At 28.3% G+C, this 19,042-nt stretch overlaps 1 protein-coding gene across 1 annotated transcript; it reads left to right on the top strand.

Moving 5' to 3' along the window:
* The first annotated feature begins 6,497 nt into the window (after positions 1-6,497).
* LOC148233865 (putative gustatory receptor 28b) lies at positions 6,498-10,953 on the top strand. The gene is made up of 4 exons (XM_088188785.1): positions 6,498-7,619; positions 9,767-9,835; positions 10,198-10,287; positions 10,357-10,953. Exons 1-4 carry the CDS (start codon positions 6,606-6,608, stop codon positions 10,504-10,506), a joined length of 1,323 nt encoding a protein of 440 aa, XP_088044911.1. The 5' UTR covers positions 6,498-6,605; the 3' UTR covers positions 10,507-10,953.
* Positions 10,954-19,042: the final 8,089 nt, after the last annotated feature.

The following is a 19,042-nucleotide window of genomic DNA, read 5'->3' as shown; positions in this document are numbered from 1 at the left end:
TTGATGAAAGTTATATTGAATAAGATCCATTTCAGTCTTAACTTTGATAGTCTGTCGTTGATTGATTAGAATCTTGGTACTAATTTGGTAGTTTTACCAGTATTATTAGTATACATAATTAAGAGGAATCCAGCGGTATCGATAGTTCATTATTTAATGCAATAATAAAGCTTTTTTCTTTATCAGCGGTATTAGTGTTTAATGTGGATAATAAAATAGCGAATAATTTATATGTTAAACCGTCGTACCAAACCAAATCGATTGCTTTTTCAATATCAATCATCAATAAACCTGTGCTTTTTCATATTCAAACTGGCAAAGATGCCCTAGGATGTACTATTGAGACATTTACTTATACACAAATTATGATATGATACAACAATTAAAAAATAGCGTATATGTTACAATAGTAAATTTCTAATAATATTAATCGTGCTAATATTCTATATTTTGTAACAATTGGATAAAATAATTCATTTTAAAATTAAATCTTCTGAAAACCTCTCTCAGTAGCATTTAAATAAAACCTTTGTTAATAGAAGGTTCGGCGTATTTCAAAATAGAGTTGAAAACTTTAAGCCTAATTCAACGGAACAATAAATCCAGCAAAGTGAGTTATATGAGCCGTTTAGTGATATTTGAGCTTAATTTAATAATAGTAGGTTCAGACGTAATTATGGCACAACAACAAGAAATATGATCTTATTGGTAATTTCCCAAAACATATACATTCACGAAATAATTTACAATTAAAATGTTTGGAAAATGAATTTGCAATGTATATCAAATATACGTAGAACCAATAAATAAATAAAATTAAAATATATACTATGTATTATAAATGTCTATCTCGCGTCGTATTGTTCTTGCATAAGGAAAAATATAATGTTGTATTTTACAAAAATTAGCTAAAACAGTGCCATAAGTTACAAGGTAGTGCGTGTTCTTGGCCAAAAAACTTAAGTTTAACAAGTATAGAAAATTAACGCTTGTATATAATTAAATTGAGTATATAAATTATTACTACGCATCGACTGGGTTAAATTCTATTCGTTCTATCACCCGAAGTTGTATAATTTAAACAGTGTCTCTTTATTTTTATGTGTTAAATGCGTTTTAATTAGTTGTATATTGTGATATGCATTATTTTTTAGTGTAATCAGTATACGAACGGCTGTCTTTTATTGTCGAATATGACGGTAGCTTTTAGCGACTTTCTTTTGTCGTCGTATGTCTGTTGTGGCTCTGTTATTAAAATATTATTATTTGCGATTCGTAAAATGTAATTAGCGGGTTCTTTGTCGTTGGCATAGTTTAATTTTACGCATGTTACTAAATACATATTTACGGATGTTTGTTTTTAAAATTTATCTATTATTTTTTTATTGGAAATGCTATTATATTGTGTTTATGTTGATACCATGCATTTATTGGTTAGTATTTTTTTAATATAAAATTGGCTTTATTACTATTTTTAATTGGGAATTTAAAATAGACGATAAAATAACAGAAGCTGTTCATAAAATAAAATATTTTTTTTTATGTTGATACTGGTAAGTGGTGGTGCCAAAAAAATGGTCCTGGAGACGAATAAGAATATTGAAGATAGAGAAGGTCGTGAGTGCTTTTCTTCAGTCGATAATGACATACTGAAGGCGTTAGTTGAATTAGATAAATAAAGGAACAGCAATTTCAAAGTTCAGTACAACTTAAAATAGTTAGAAAATCAAAAGGCTTGACAAGTGGGTGCCGCACGAATTAAATTAAAATAACAAAATTATTCTTACACAGTTTGCTATTTCCTTTATTATGAAACAGAAACGATCTATTTCTTGATCGTATTGTACCGTGTAAATAAAAGCTATTTTTTATGATCGCAGAGAGCAGTCTGCACAATAGTTCGACAAAAAATAAGGCCCTAAAAGCTTTCCCAAAACCGAAATCACTGCTAAATAAAATAATGCTGACTGTTTGGTAGTATGTGCTTTGTATAATCTAATATAATTTTTGGAATCCTTGAGAAACTTTGCGAGTTTTTGTAGTAAGAACTGCGACTTTTGTTCCTCACACAGGTCAATCGAAAAGGTTCAATTCTCTTACAAGCTCTTTGACAACAAAGTTTTTGCTAAAAGTGCATTTTCGGATTTGATAATGATATCAATAGTATTACACCATTGAATTATTAGCAGAGGGAAATGTATTTAAATTTAAAGATCATAAATAGCAATTATCGTCCTTGCAACCTGAATGTATTTTCTTATCTTGCCAATATACTAAAGATGCCACATTATAATTCAATTAGCGGTTATATTACTTTAACATAGGATAGCTTTTTTATATTTTAAAAATAATTTGCAATGTTGTAGGTTTGTAAATGTGAATTTAACGATGATAGTAAAATCCAAGATAACTCTAATCGTTGTAAAATACTATGTAGTGCAACGCTATCTTTAAAATAAATCATTTGTGTGTGTACATACATGTGGCATTTTATATTTTTTCCATACATCAACGTTGATTTATGGTTATGGCATGAGAATTATGAAAATGCTCGACTCGTCTTCGTCGAATAATTTCAAGGCAAGCATAATTTGGGAAAGGCAATTACGTGAAAATATTTTTTCCCGTCAGATATCAAAAGTCGATTTTTAGGTTGTCGTTTTGTTGTTACACATATATGTCAAGCTGTCAAATGCCGTTGAGAGTTAATCATTTTCAGCGCTTCTCAAACGGCAAATAAGTCATAAATGTCAAGTGTGTTTATTTTTTTCTATTTACACAAGCGTTTTATTGCCTGCATATTGCACCCATTGAGTATTTTATATTGCGCATAAACGCTTATCACTTGATCGCAACAATAAAAAATATGATCATTTGCGTAATATCTTAATATAACTAGCAAGTTAATTATAATTTGCTTAGGGTTAAATAATTAAACTTGAATAATATTTTCTTCCCGTGATATTATTTGTTTTATAATATACATGAATAGCAAGAGCATATTCCAGTAACAATAAATATTGCTATGGTACACATTTTTCTTAGGCGTGTGCCATTATTTTTCATATTACCAATAATATATTTGTATGTTTGTATAAATATGTATGTAACGGTGGCGGTGCGTGAATTGTGACTTAAGGGAAGCTGTTGCTAAAATATAGTATTGCTTAGTGTTAACTCCTTCTCTCTACAGTCAAAAGAAATTCCATACAAATTGAAAAATCTCATACAAAATGCAGAATGCTAAAATTACTTAGTAATGGCGATAAATACACATTGAAAATATACATGATCAATAACAAATAATATAAAACAAAGATTCTATTGCTTCTAAAGGATAAAGTAGATTAAATTTTTGATAGAAATTTCTTGACATTTTTTGTCATATTGTTCAAGCTTATACATAATAAAAAAGCGGAAATTGTTACAAAACTAACTATGTTTGTGTTCTTTTAATATGCTTAGTAAAACCAGTTTATTTATAAATACATAGATAAATAAAGCAAATTATCTACAAATTGTTTGGTAATTGAATTTTACCCTTCTAAGAACTAATACCGCTTTCTAAATGAGATCCGCGATCAAAACGTTTTGATTTCTATTAACAATTGATGTCAATCAACAGCTTTCGAAAATACAAAGTTGAAACTAACGTAAATTATTTATGTGAATGACAGTAAGATTAAATTGAAATTTCTAATTATATCATATAGTATGTATATTGTATGTTTCATTTTCCGGGATTATTTCAAGAACGATTTTGGCGGATTTCTTAGATTTGACGGTGTTATTACATATTGATGATTCAATTATAATAATCTACAATATAATATCAAAATATAAAAAATAATATGAATATTTGTAGTATATTCAAACGTGCATTGAAACAAAAATCATTGTTTTGATCAACAAATATTTAATCTTTCTTAGTATATTGTTATGTGAAAGGCAAGCGACCACAATGGTTTCGTTTATAAAAGGTCATCCGGGATACATACTCATGCTGTGTTAGAGTTTAGAGGGGTTTGATAAAACGGCCTAAATAGTTTAAATAAGCCTTATATATTATATTAAGAGACTTATTTAGGGAAGCATGAAGAGAGAGAGGAGGACCCATTGACAAACATACATTTTGAGAAACATTAAATAGAGCCTACCGGATCCAAAAATAAAGAGGCCGAACCCAAAAATTATATTTATTTTTGTATAATAATATGTTAATATATACTAATATACATAAATACAAATATTTTATTTGCCATTTTTCAGTACTTATTCAAAGTACATATATGTGCTATTTTATTAAACACCGTAAAATAAATTGTGCGCTGCCTTGCTTAAAGATTGATATTTATTATTATTGAAAAGTTACTATAATGGTTTCGCTTATAAAGAGTAACCCGGAATACATAGTGATGCTTCGTTAGAGTGGGCGGATATTATAAGTAAAGCTTTACAATACGGTCATGGGCCAAAATAATTATTTTCTATTCGTCTAAGCATCTAGAAGGAACTATTCTATATTTGACCCGACCGTCTGCAACAATCTTATTTGATTAATCTTTTCTGCATTCGACGTTGCCGCCCGATACTGATACCAAAATTATAATACATATGTATATTGCAATAAATAATATTTTTTCAATAAAACTACATTTTAAATAGATATCGTGACGTCTAGCTGGCTAAATAAAACACACAACACGGTATCAAAACTTATTCCGTTCTTAAATATCATTATAAAAAAAATCAGTTTAGTAAAATCCGCAAGAAATATTGCAATAGTTTGTACCAATTTTTTTATTATTCTAATATCTGTTATATTATACTTTTTTTGACATCTTTGATCTATTTACATTTAAATTAAAAAAAAATATTTTTTACTTCTAAGCGTTTTTTTATCTTATAAAAGAAATATTTTTTGAATAGCTGCCATTTTGGAAGAAAATGCCGGCTTAGGTTTTTATAATTGAAAATAAGTTTCATGTCGATAAGATTAAAACTACAATTTTTTTCTTATATTACAAAAATTAAAAAAATGTAAAAAAAACATGTTTTTAAAATGGTAATTTCTATTTTATAATGTTTTTAATGAATGTTTTAAATAGCCGCCGTTTTGTTAAAAAATGGGGAACAGTCTGGCTAAAAAAATTATCTTCCGTTGTAACCTGATAGGCGTAAGCCCAATGCGTTACAACGAGGTAAATCTGTATTAATCGAGTAAGTCAATCAGACATGATGAATACCATTAAGTATTAACCACCAGAATGAAAGTCTAGAAAACGGTGACATTTATATTATTAATTATAAATTATTATGTGTTATACAATTTTTAATCAATAGATGTCACTGCAACTAGGGGCAGTTTTTTTTATTAATAGCGCATTTTTTATAAACAAAAAGTCGCAACCTCAGAGTTACTAGTCTGAGACGATACGGACTATGCTACTCCGTCCTTAGCAAAAAAACATGTTTTTTTATTTCAATTTTAAATTTTTTTTTCCTCTTTATTTTTTTAACGAAGTTATGATTTTTATATTATTTAAAAACAATATTATTTTACTTTTTTTATCTTCACTGTAGGATCGGAATATACCTATTATTTTGATTAAATTATCACCGATTAGGTTTTCCTAGATTTTCCTACTCTCGCGGAGGAATAATTCAAATTAAATCGAGACAGATCGTGCATAGTAACAACTATTGTAAACTGTAAAATTGCTTTTTATTGTTAAAATAAATGTCATTGATTTATAGACATTACTTTTAATCTAGTATCTTACTACTTAATTGTGGGAGTTGATTGTGTTAACCCTGTTGTTATGCCCAATCTAAAACCTGTTATGTTGCAAGGGAAGGTTTAGATTAAAAATATGCTAAGTACTCATTGTTTATTAATTAAAGCTAATATAATTGAAGTTATTTTGTCAATTCATACATTAATTATAATACTCGAAAGCTTTTGACTAAAATAAATATGTACATACATATAGTATATGTCTTTTTGTGATCTATTATATTAAAATTTTAAATCTTTTATTTTGTGTAGAATATTGTTGTACAACCTTTTTTAAAGCATAAAATTCAATATATGTATGCGGCAAAGAATGTTTCTAGACCCAATAAATATAGAAAACTTTTGGGTTCATATATTATACTTCTTTTCCCAAGGGTGTGTCACTGTGTAGTTTTAGAATGATGACTTTAGTTGAGTTTTTAATACAATTGGTTTATTTAAAGTGAATCTAGATTTGAAACAAAGGGATGGCGATTATTAAAAACAAGCAAAAATATTACTTCAATGAATTGTTTTATTAAATTAAAATTAAATTTCGAAGTACTGTCTCAAAACTTAATTGTCTGACCTAGTTAACGATTCGCTTGCGTTATATTATATAAATTTATTGGTTTAATTATAACTTGATATTCACACATGTAAGTAATCGTTCACTACTATAGTGAGCGTTTAAAAAAGAAAACATATAGCAAAACTTTGATTGACGCAAATAACATAACTGAGAAGCTTCATAAATATTTTCGTTGGATGGGGCGTGAATAAAAAAATCCATCACTCATCAAGCAACTTGACAATCGAGCGGTTGACTATGTTAAAAAACGGAATCGACAAGCCTATTCCTAAGGTCACGTTTTCGAGGTCCATTCTGGTCTTGACCCACTTGAAGTGCATTTTCGGACTGCATATCGGAAACTATGGAATGAAGAGTAGATTGAAATGCTTTCCTAGAATATTTAGGAAGTTTAGTTTATTTTGGGTTGTGTATGCTCTGGTGCTGCATTGTATTTACATGTTTTACTTCATACAGAGCATTTCGTTTCATAATATTAAAGTGTCTATCTTGGATTATGGGGTGGAGGTGATGTTCACATCGGCTGGAGTCACTTGTATGATCGTCACTCTGGTGTGGAGTGTTAAGAATACAAAGAAGTTGTACGAGTTGAAGATGGCTATGGAAAAGTTTGACGATCGATTCAAGATGTTCGGGAAGAGTATCGATAACGTGAAGATGAAGTATTTTGCCATGTGTGAGCTGGTAGTTGTTGCGCTGTTTTGGAGCTTCTATTTTTCATACTACGTGTTTTGGAATTGCAATCAGAACAGTATAAAATGCATGAAGAATTTATTCACAATTTATCATCCTCACAAGATCTTGATGGTGGCCTTCGTGGAAGAACTAGCTTTATTGTATGGCTTAAATCTGAGGTTCAAGTGTTTGAATGAAGTTCTGCAAAGCGTTGGAACTGATCCGTTCGTTTTGGATAGCAGATTGATAAACCCGAGGTTGAAGATTGTCGCAGCAGCGACTAGAGTTCACAGCTCGTCTAAAATGGTGCATTGCAGGGAGCTACACTATTTCCTGTGCGATATATGCGCCGATATGAACCAAGCGTTTTCGCTGCAGACCGTCGCGAATATTTTGGATTGCTTCGTAAATATTTTTGTATCGTTGTATCTTGTGTGCTTCGGATATTCGAGGGATGTCAAAAATTCGGGGGCGGTGCAGAACCCGATGGGCATTTTCCTGCCATTGTGTTTGGGGATCGAGGCCTTTAGCAAAATATTTTGCTTGGCAAAATATTGCGAGTCGGTTCAATCTGAGGTAAATTTACATATAAACACATATCCATCGACCTTGAATAAGAATTTGGTGTGTCGACGAAATAAGTGTTCTGTCATAATACAAATATATATTCATACATGCATATGTAATAATGAATATTATTATTTATTTACATTACTGCTAGCTGTATCATTAAGCAGGAAATCATGTGTAATAATTTTAATTTTGACACAGAGATAGGATGTAAAATTACAATGCGATTTTAACGGTTTTCAAGTCTTCTTAAAAATACTATGAATTATTTATGCTGAATTTATTTTAGCTTAGGTTTTGAGTTCTAAATGATATATTATAATATTTATGATTCTAATATAATAATATGAATTGCCTATGCTTAATTTACTTAAGCCTTTGTTTGGGTTTTAATTATTTACTACTTACGATTTATAAAGTATATAAAAAATGCAAGTGAATTTTGCAGTAAAATAGCTAATTATTTTGCTGTAATTTTATTTTTGCTTACATGTATAGTTTTTTAAAATAGTTAGTTTTATCAATTAATACGAGTACTTATATGCAATATTTTATTAATATTACATATTTTTTTTACATTCATAGATTTAATAATCCGATATATTTATGTATATATGTAAAAATATGAGATTATTTAATTATTTTCTAGTTTATTTAGAACATAAACTCTTTTAAAAGATAGAGTAAAATAAGGTATCTTTCAGCATATAAAAATGTGTTAAATTTGCTTAATATTTTAATATTTTTTTAGTTAAAATTGCATCAAATTCTTCTTTGTAGCGATGTGTAAATACTAGGAAATCCCGAAATAAATACAATTTTTTTAATTTATTTTTAAATTAGTTGTGTTTTGGCAGAGTTTCTTTAATTGTATCTGTTTTGCCACATCTAGACTCAATATTCCGTTTTTTGAAAAAAAATGATAATGGCATAATTTTTTCTAAGTAAATAATTCATACAAAATCGCATGTTATATTACTTTATTCTGAAAAATTCTGCAAAAACTTTTATAAAATGGTAGGTGATTCATTAGATATCTTTTAATGTCAAAGATGGTTTTATGAAAATCGAAGAGGAAATTACGATATGAAGAATGTGAGGCACCAGGAAAAATAGACGATGATGTCCTGGCTGCAGAAATGGAAGCAAATCGTACTCAAACTATTCATTAGAGAACACAAAAAAACGAGGGCAATCCTAACCAGTTAAAAGCTGAAATGTTGGCTAGTGTGTTTTTAAAATCATATGTGCTAAAGAAAACCTACTTATTCTTATTATACCATCTCTTATATAAAGTTAAAGAATTTTATTTTGTAGATTTTAATTTTGTTTACTGCTGCATAAAATACTTCAGTAGAATTGCACTCAAACCATTTTCTCAAATTGCATAACTATAAGATGCGATGTCTGCCTATACTCCTTCTACTTATTTTATCTTAATTGATGAGTTGGTTAAGTTAGAATTTTGATACTCTTATCATATGATATATATTGAAGCTTTCTTATCTTGATGTTCCGCAGAACTTGTTGTTCTTTCTCGATACATCTAAGGACTTTATTATTTGTAATTCTAACCATCCAGATAATTTTAACTCAACCAATATAGTTAGCCCTTAATTTTATTTTTCCCAAACTTTTGAAGAATAGAAATGCTCCATACATTTATCATTTTTGTAATTGGTTTTACTACTTAATTGGAATAACATCAGTGATACTACATGTTTAGATTTAATTTTAGTATAATGTTATGGGATAAAATACTACAAATACCCAATATATTTTCTTTAGTAAAATTATGATTTTAAAAATATTTTATTAGCTACTATTTTGAAACAATATATAATTTAATAAATATAATCTAGATCCTTAAAGGCTCAAACAATATGTAACACGTACTATAGTCTATCATAATCAATCATAAAATTTGATTAAAAAATATTTTATACATTCATCAAAGGTGAAAGATACAAAATTATATTTATTAATAATATTTAAAAAAATATAATTTAGGGATTCAAGTAAAAGACTGTTTATAAAGAAAACTAAGAAATTAGTAAAAATAGTATAAATTGAATTATTATTTAATTATTAAATTTATAAACCACGAAACGGAAAATATTTTATTAGGGTTATATATTTTTGTATTGTTACAGGCGCTTAATACAGGAGCTTTAATACATAAAATTTCACTGTATTCTGTAAACGAAGACTTCGTTAATGAGGTGATTATTTTTAAAAGTATGTAATTTTTGGTTCAGGTTGTACTATTATTTTGTTTAAGCTTTAGATATGCTTATGCTATTCTATAACAGTAAAACAATTATTTAAGATAAATATGTTGTTATTCCGTACAAAATATATTTTTAAATATAAAATTTATTAATGTTAATATTAAATACTATTGATAAATCCGTTGTTGAAGTATGAAGAGTTCAGGAAAAATCACTACATATAATTCATTTACACCAACAACCCAGAATAAAGGATTACGTATTAATTCAAACAAATAATTTTAAATTAATTTTATTAAACATATAAATGTATTTTCTAATATAAAATATATACATATAAATGCTATTTTTAGATATCACGCTTTTCTCATCAATTGCTCCACAAAAACGTCAAAATCACAGCCTGCGGTATGTTTCCTATTGACTATTCTTTGATATACAACGTAAGTGTGTTTACTTTATATTATTCTGCTAATAAAAATCAGCAAGTGTATATAATAATATTCTTTCAGATTATTTCGGCCGTGACGACGTTTTTGGTAATATTGATTCAATTTGCCCTGGCCATAAATTACAACCAAGTGTCAGACGTTGATACATCGATTGTGGACGAAAGCTTTGCCGATAAATCTTCATCGACAAATTATAAATCATACTTTTAATAATTCACGTTAAAAATAAATTGTTTATTAGATAGTTATACAATGAATTGTTATTTCATCCTATTGTGATGTGTAGAACTATTTTCGTGTGTAGCTTTATATTAATGTTGTACGTTTATTCTTCAGTTTACGCCAGAGCGACTCGAAATAATGAACGTCTTTAGGAATATAAGAATAGCCGGATATAGCGATCGTTTCTGTTAATAGCATTCACAAGATTTTTTAATAGTTGATATCACCATAACCGTTTTGTGCTTTTCGCGGAATTGCGCCATGGCACAATAATAATTGTTAAAGTTTGTGGTAGTGGTTTTCTTGGAAAGTTTCATCTTGTGCGAGACAAAGGACCATATTTATGAATGCGAGACTTTATAATTAACTTAAGTTATTAACTGTGACAATTTGAGTATATAAATAACAATAGAAATTGGTTTATATATTGGTGATTTTTTATTGTTTTCTTTTGTATAGGATTACCTTTTGAAACTCATCTGGACTGAGGCGTAAATAATTATATACGTGATAAATATAATCACACGTACTCATTTTAATAATAAAAAATACATTTGCCACACAATTAGTAAAAATACAATTGCCACACAATTAGCTAACGTAAATTAAAGCACTTGTAAAAAAATCGATTAATCTGTGATAGATAAAAAATAAACAATTAACAAAGTTAGCCTATCAGAGATTCTTATCAACTTTAGGAGATCAAAAAAAGCTTAGATAATGTTTTGATAAAACATCTACAAGCTAATAGCTACCTGACTAAAATATTAAATGCGTAAATATCAATAAGGTAATTTATTCACCGTTTTTAAATATGTTTAACAAATATTCGATGTAGAAACTTGTAAAATATGTTACTATTTAAAACATATTTATATATTATCGCGTAAATACTATTAAACAAGTAATATATTTTATCGCGAAAAATTACACTTTATCTTTAATTTAAAATAAAAATGTCATATTATACATCTACAAAGCTGCAATAATAGGCGAAAATGACTGTATGGTCATTAATTTACATATTACATTATTTAAGGACAAGTATATAAACTAGACTCAAGTACTGAAATTAACAGAACGATTGACTCAACCCTGACCCACAGATACCAGAAAGACTCGAGAGACACTAACAAGAATTCTACATACAACTTCTTAATATACACCGCCATTTGATATTGGTATAATTTATATTTGTGAGATACACTTATATATTATAAAGATTTTTCAGTGCCTAAATGGCTGAATATAATTTTATCCCTCCGTTTATATGCAAAAAATAAATTATCCAAACATATTTTAAAAGACGAATGATCTGCATCCAGGTGTTACTGCTTTGACACTTGTAAGCTATTAGAGAAAGTTTATGTTAATTTTCGTGCTAATTTTTCGATCATTTTCTATAACATATGTAAACTACTTGAGTCAAGTACATTGACATATTTTGTAGGTCTTTTTTAATGACTTACATAATTTAAATAAATAGATAAAAAATAAATATTTTTATAAAAATAAAGAAAATATTTTTTACCCACTATCTCCTGTAAAAGGTCATAAACGGTCAACTAAATATATATTTTATAAATATTTTATAAACTTAGGTTATGTACTAAATACTATATAGATAGATTAATATATGTGTTTTAAATGCATGGGTAAAATAATGCAACGGTGTATAGATACATCTAAAATTTCAGTCCAAATCTTTTATTTCATGTTATCGTCGTTGTAGCTGAAGAAATATTATTACCCCTATTAAATTTTAATAATGAAATTTATATTTATATTAAGAGCGATTGTATTAAATACAATTAATATTTACTAAAACCGTTATAAAAAATATGTTAAATGTAGAAAAATTAATATTATTTACAATTCATTTTATTATTAATTCCTACATTCAGAATATAACTTACAAAATGTACACTAACTAATTTACATATTAATACTGATTTTTTAGTTTAGTTTTTATAATTTACATTTATGTAAAAGTTGAAATTAATGGTAAAACTATTATGAATATATTTTAAATTAGTTTTCGCATGTGTACATTTTACAGGATATTAAACGGTAAATGGACGAGAGAGCTTTTCGTTTTTGTTAAGTTGCGTTATTTATATAAATTCCACGAATTTACTGAAATATTTTCTGTGTTGAAATATGTGTTTGTGATTTTTTGCAGATACCTAATATAAAAACGAAAGCTCACCCATTCGCTGCCTCGACAACTTTTTTTCTTCCTAAACGAACTTTCATACAGAGTGGTGATAAAATACTTTTGCAGTATCTCAACTAAAGGATCATCAACAACACTTTTATATCTGAGGTCAGCTTTTGACATTTTCTCCAATATATCATAGGCTCTGTGAAACTATTCGTAAATATCATATTTTTGCTTATAATTTAATTTATTTATTAGATAAACAAACATTTCAAAACATGATACAAAATAGACGATGTACACATTTTTTGGTTGTATGTTAATAATAAACAATTTTAATATTAAAACTTTATGATTTATTAGATAAATTTACACAGTAATGTCACATTTATCATTCTGACCGTAGATTGACAATAAATATATTATTTTATCATAAAGCGCCAAACGATGTAACATAACGACAATAAATTCGCACGGGTGGCGTATAATTAAATAAATGTGTTTATTACTAGAAAATGTTTGGTATAAACTGTGTATAGTAGGTCGTAAAAAAGCCCTAAATGTATTATTAAAATGGTTATTTTTGATGCTCCCAAAAAATGGCATTATGCGTTTTTTTCTCTTTTCGAAATTTTATTAAGTGCGATTGATCTTGAAAAAATGTACTTTTATTCCAAAAATATAATGTCTATGTATAATATAGACAGACACTAGAAAAATATGCGAATATCGTATTTTTATTTTTACAAACGTGTAATTATCATTTGGATACCACTGCTATAGATATATATAATTTTGGACGATCTTTTGGAATTTTTTGAATATTAATATGTAAGTAAGCATCTGGAAAACATTGTATAAAAAAAATTATAGCAGAAAATATGAATAATATTTAGAGTTACTATTAAAATAATTTATTTTTTATTAAAAATCTGATTAACACGACTTGACTGGTTTTCCCAATGCGTCACGATGGTCATTATACAAACTTAATTAATGTGCATACTTGAATATATGTGTTTATATGTTTTATTTGCTTCTCATTGCTATCGACGAAAACTTCTTTATATAAGCTTGTTAAGAGGGTGGATGGCTTGTGCAAAAGAAACGTTTTCAAGAGCTGACGTTCTAGCGGCAATGGTCAAGAGTAAAGGATGTGATCGCGACTCTAAAAAAATACATAAATATTGCGTAATCTACGATAAATTAACTTTCAAAACAAAAGACGTTGTAGCTAAAAACTGATTAAAACACTGGAGCATTTACTACTACAATAGCAAAGAATATATAAAAAACCTATTTTTAGTAACTAATTATACCAAAAAATTCGCTCTTTATTATTTTTAAATTGATAATTAAAATGTAGAGAACAAAATTTATAAAAAATAAGTTTTTTAAAATTATAATTCTTGATAGCTATGATTTTCATATTTTTTTGGAATGTAATGAAAATAATTTTTCAAGTATTAAGGGCCTTAAAGTCTTAGGTTTTCTTAATTCATGGGAATCGAAACACAAATTTTTAAAGTCCTGGGAATTCCCGGGATACGAGACTTTGATTATTTTGCATTTGCATCATAGAAAAAAATATATTTTATTTTGTTTATTCATTCAACGTGCTATTTGTGGAAAAAGGGTACACATGTATGTTCATAAGTGTACTATATGTATGTATATATTATATGAAAAATATTTTATCAGATATTTATTTACCAAATATTTTACATATTCAGAGCAAAATATGATTGTAAAAATATTAAAGAATTTAACGATGAATCGGATAACTTATTTCTTATTTTCGTGTTGAATATTCCCGCTGTAGAAAATATTTGTTCCCTTTCTGTTGAAGAATGCTTTATTAAAGGCAATGATTTATATAGCAGATTTAAATTGAGAATCCGAGTTGTAATTGATTTCAATAACTGAAATTCCTTTTGCTAATTGTATCTTTTATTTTTCATCGTTAAAATATTTTGGTGGTGAAATAATTGTTTTTTATTTGATTATATAAAAATAAGCTATTAAGCTAAATAAATTAATAAAATAAATAAATATATTATGACAATACAATCAATGCTTTCTTCTTCCTCGATTACTCCGATATCCAAACTTTCTACATCGGAAAAAAATTGTCTAAACAATTGTTGACATTATTTTGTACATACTTTTTTGGAATAAATTAAAAAATAGTTTTTATTTTTAACAGAGTCAGGGTTTCTTATTAAATAAATTTGACCAATGAGAGGCATATTTCATCTTTATTTTTTTGTTGTAACATGATAGCCGAATGTCTAATGCGTTAGAACTTGGCATATAGGATACTCGAAGTTTTTCATTAAGAAATGAGAATTCTCATTTTTACTTTTTGATTTTCTCGAGAATTCACGACAAATTAAAAACATATAGGCATACATAAAATATAAAAAAACACTGTTGTATATGTATAAGATATAATCTCTGCAATATAATGATTAATGCTTAAGCAAAACTAAGGATACGAACATGAAAAGAAGCCTAAGGACGGAGTCTGCAAGCATTTAGCATTTTTTCAATTTAAATATTTCTATTTAAACAGTTTCTAGTTTTCTATTATATTTGAGCCCCATGTTCATTGTGATTGATTTTAACCCTGTAACAAAACACAACCCTTTCACCTTCAAACACGCAAATTTTCATCTACCACCGACTGATCCAATACAATTCTGAACCCTCGCAAAACATATTTTTTCGTCTACACTACGAAGGTATTATCGATCGTTGTTTATTCAAAAATATTTTCGCAAATTATACCTTGCCCCGGGTATCCCGTCACATTCGGCTTTTCCTTGTTTATGTTATTCCACGGCGGCGAAAATCCCAACGAAAATCCGAACGGGGCCCGCGTGAAAAGTGGGAATTTTTGCGCCCGGGGCAACGCACCTCCCTTCCCATCTGCTGAACTAAATCCAGACACGCGATACATTTTTCAAGCTTTTCACTATTATTGCGATCATTATTCAAAACGCCGCGAGATGACGAGCGGGTAGAAACATGGGAAAACACTTGATAATCTGCTCATCAACCCTTACGTTTCTATTTTTTATGCTATGTACATTGGTTGCTTAAAAACTTCCTGAAATTTAAAAAATATTTAAAACGATATTTATTACCACAAATCATTAAAATAATTATATCATTATTATTTTGTTCTACATTTTGAGTTCTGAAATATATTCGTAAATCACGATTAGGGATTGCAATAATACCGAAATTTTTAATACTGTTATTACCGAGAGACAAATGGCCAATTCCAGTATTACCGGTATTATACGGTATTAATATTATTATTTAATTGGTAAAAAAACGAAAAAATGGTATCGCTTGAATCTTTTACCGTATTTAGTGATTAGCAAAACCCAAACTATTGTTTTTGTTTCGATATATCAAATATTCTAATTACATAAATGTTTACTATGATCCAGCATGGGTGATTATTTATTGTAAATATTAGTGATTTGTATATTTTTTTGTTGAATTATGAATTGTTTTTTTTACATTACAACTATACCCAATTGTCATAATGTATTTAGTTTCTTTAAATGTTGTTTAATAAGGCGAACTGAATGCATTATTGCTAACTTTATGTGGAAGTTGATCCCTCTCTGCTACGGTGGTGCTCGTATGGAGGAGTTACTCTCGGATGTGAGCGCCCATGACTTGTTTGCTTGAGTCTTCAAGTGGCTGTTTGTAACTACCTTCTCCACATCGGAAAACAGGATCAAGTATACAGGGTTGCAAAGCTTACTGATCGATCACAATTATGCAGCGATCATTTAGCCAATCGCTGCAGTCGCTTTTTGAAACGGTGAAATAGGTATACGCCTTTAGAAAGCGACATTCGCTTGATGGACATTGCCCAAGGTCGTATTACATTGCAACGGGAATCTTGTGAATCCGGTGATTTATTATATCCGTGACCGTTTCACAACAAAGAAATATTCTCTCAATGACAGATAATATTTACAATAAGAACAAAACTCGCGTTATTTATGTGATTTTTCTGGTCGTAACGAGAGCTGTGTATTTCCAATCTTGTTTCCTTGTTTACGGATGATCAATTTGGTTACAGTAAATTAACGCAAGTTTTGAGACAAAGAGTGGTCGCTACAATTATTAAATTAAAAATACGTAAAAGCTAAAAAATATTATTATTCATTAATATCCAACGCCGATAACACTACTTATGATAATTCCCTACAATAAACATTATTTTATTCTCTGTTTTTGCTTTCAAGCAATATAGACATTGTCGTTTTTAGTTCTGCGCCATAGAGATATGGTTTTAAACAAATAAAATGCACTTTCGAATTTGACAAAAAAAATGGAAATGGAAAAAATATTCGGTACTATCGATATTGCAATCCCTATACTATCGATATCTTTAATACGTTGGGTTTGCGTATTCATATATTTATTGTCAGCTACGAGGAGCTGGACCAGTTTACACATATAATTTAATTTTAATATGATAAATATATTTTTTCTTATATATTATATATTTTTTTATCATCGTGACGCGTTAGGAAAAATTGTTGGATCTTGATGGTCTTACAAAGTAAAGCCATATTAAGACTTATATGGACTTAATATAATGTAAAAATTATAAATAAAAAGTTCGCAAATTTTTCGAGCAGTTCTTACGTACATATATAATGTAACGTGTTGTACTGAAATCGCTCCAGCGCTTTGGTCCGGGATTTTAGGCGGAATTGGGCGAAAAACGGCACAAAAACGGCCCTGCGTAAAGGTTGCTATCGCTCATCCGTCAAATATTATTACTAGACGCCGGAACTCTTGTCATAAATTTTCCCCGCCTATTTTAATATTCCGTCAACTGCCTAAAATAATGTTTATGTAACTAGATTCATGGCAAAAAAACTGTAGGGTACTTTATTATGAAAACACTAGCTTTTGTACTAGACTCCCCTTACGTTTTATTTTTAGTAATAATAATGTCTTCAACGTTTGACCATATACGATATTTTATGTTTAATTATTTTTATCTACTAGCCCATATATGCATATGTTTTAGATGCTTAACTTGTAATATTTAGTCATTAAATTTACTAGTCGTTCATTTATTTCACAAGACAAATTTATTGTTTGTATGGAAGCAAGGTAATTGCAAAACACTGAAACGCTGGTATTATGAGAATAATTACAATATATACGCCATTCAGGATCCTTGTCTAAATTACAAAATTCGTTAGTAATGTTTTCACAAATATTTTCCCAGCACGATAGATCAGTTGCTTAAGTCGATGACTAAAACCAAAATGATCTAGGTTTAAGTTCCATATTAACCCTATCGTGTCTGGGAAATCGGAATTTATGATTGTCCCAAATTATAATTTAATAGATTTTTTCTAATATCACGGTGAAAAGTCGTACTGAATAATAAAAATAAAGTGACTTAGTGATAGCTTTTGATTTAAGTCTGGTGTATCGCTATTTACTTTTAAATGTTTACTCCGTTGTAAATAGTGCTTCTTCTCGAGGATTAGTATTCTTAAAATGCAGTATTAATACAGTATGGTCCGGTTCTTTTACCAACATAAAATAATGTATTAATAAAATAAATAGTAAATGATAAGCGCATATAATTTACTTTCAAGGAAGCATTCCAGGATCAATCGGCGGAAATATAATTAGCAATATGTTATGTTAATGACAGGGCACTATATTCTGAAACCGTTTATGACCTTAAATGATCCCTGTAAGTAAAACTATTTAAAAAAGGCCTACGAATAAACATCGGTAAAACAAAAATTATGTTTATAAGCAAGCTCTCCGTGGATAGGATGCGATTGAGATATCCTCGCGTGTACCTCAGACAAATGATTCAATGTCCGAAATATGAGCTTATTCATACCACAATAATGGGAAATATTGATGGCTAAATTGGACAGACAGAAAGAAGATGTCATGGTTGCGAAACACACAAAAATTTACGGGGATGATAGCTGAAGAATTAATTTCTATTTGGAATTTATTTCAGATATGAATTCTCATTTCTACTTCAATTTATACCTGTCACCCTTTGAGTAGTGTAAGTAAATTATACTTATTTTATATAATTATTTATGTTGTTGTTAATTTACTATTATTTTGTATTGCATTTATAGTAAATTATAAAAATAGTGCTTCTTTTTATTATTGCTTTGATTTATTTAACTATTTTTTTTTGTATTTGAATGTTTTATAATTTATTTTAAAACTTTTCTTTAATTAAATTTTGTCAATTTATTTTACATATTTATTTATAGTTATTATTCGGCTTTTGTGGATATTTTAAAACAATGTTATATGTATGTTCTTGTTTTT

This window comes from Plectrocnemia conspersa, unplaced genomic scaffold (assembly GCF_051122295.1).
Source record: "Plectrocnemia conspersa isolate PC_06_02 unplaced genomic scaffold, ASM5112229v1 ptg000007l, whole genome shotgun sequence".
NCBI classification, from domain to species: domain Eukaryota; kingdom Metazoa; phylum Arthropoda; class Insecta; order Trichoptera; family Polycentropodidae; genus Plectrocnemia; species Plectrocnemia conspersa.
The sequence above is the reverse complement of the archived record's forward strand: the minus strand, read 5'-3'. Positions and strand labels throughout refer to the sequence as shown.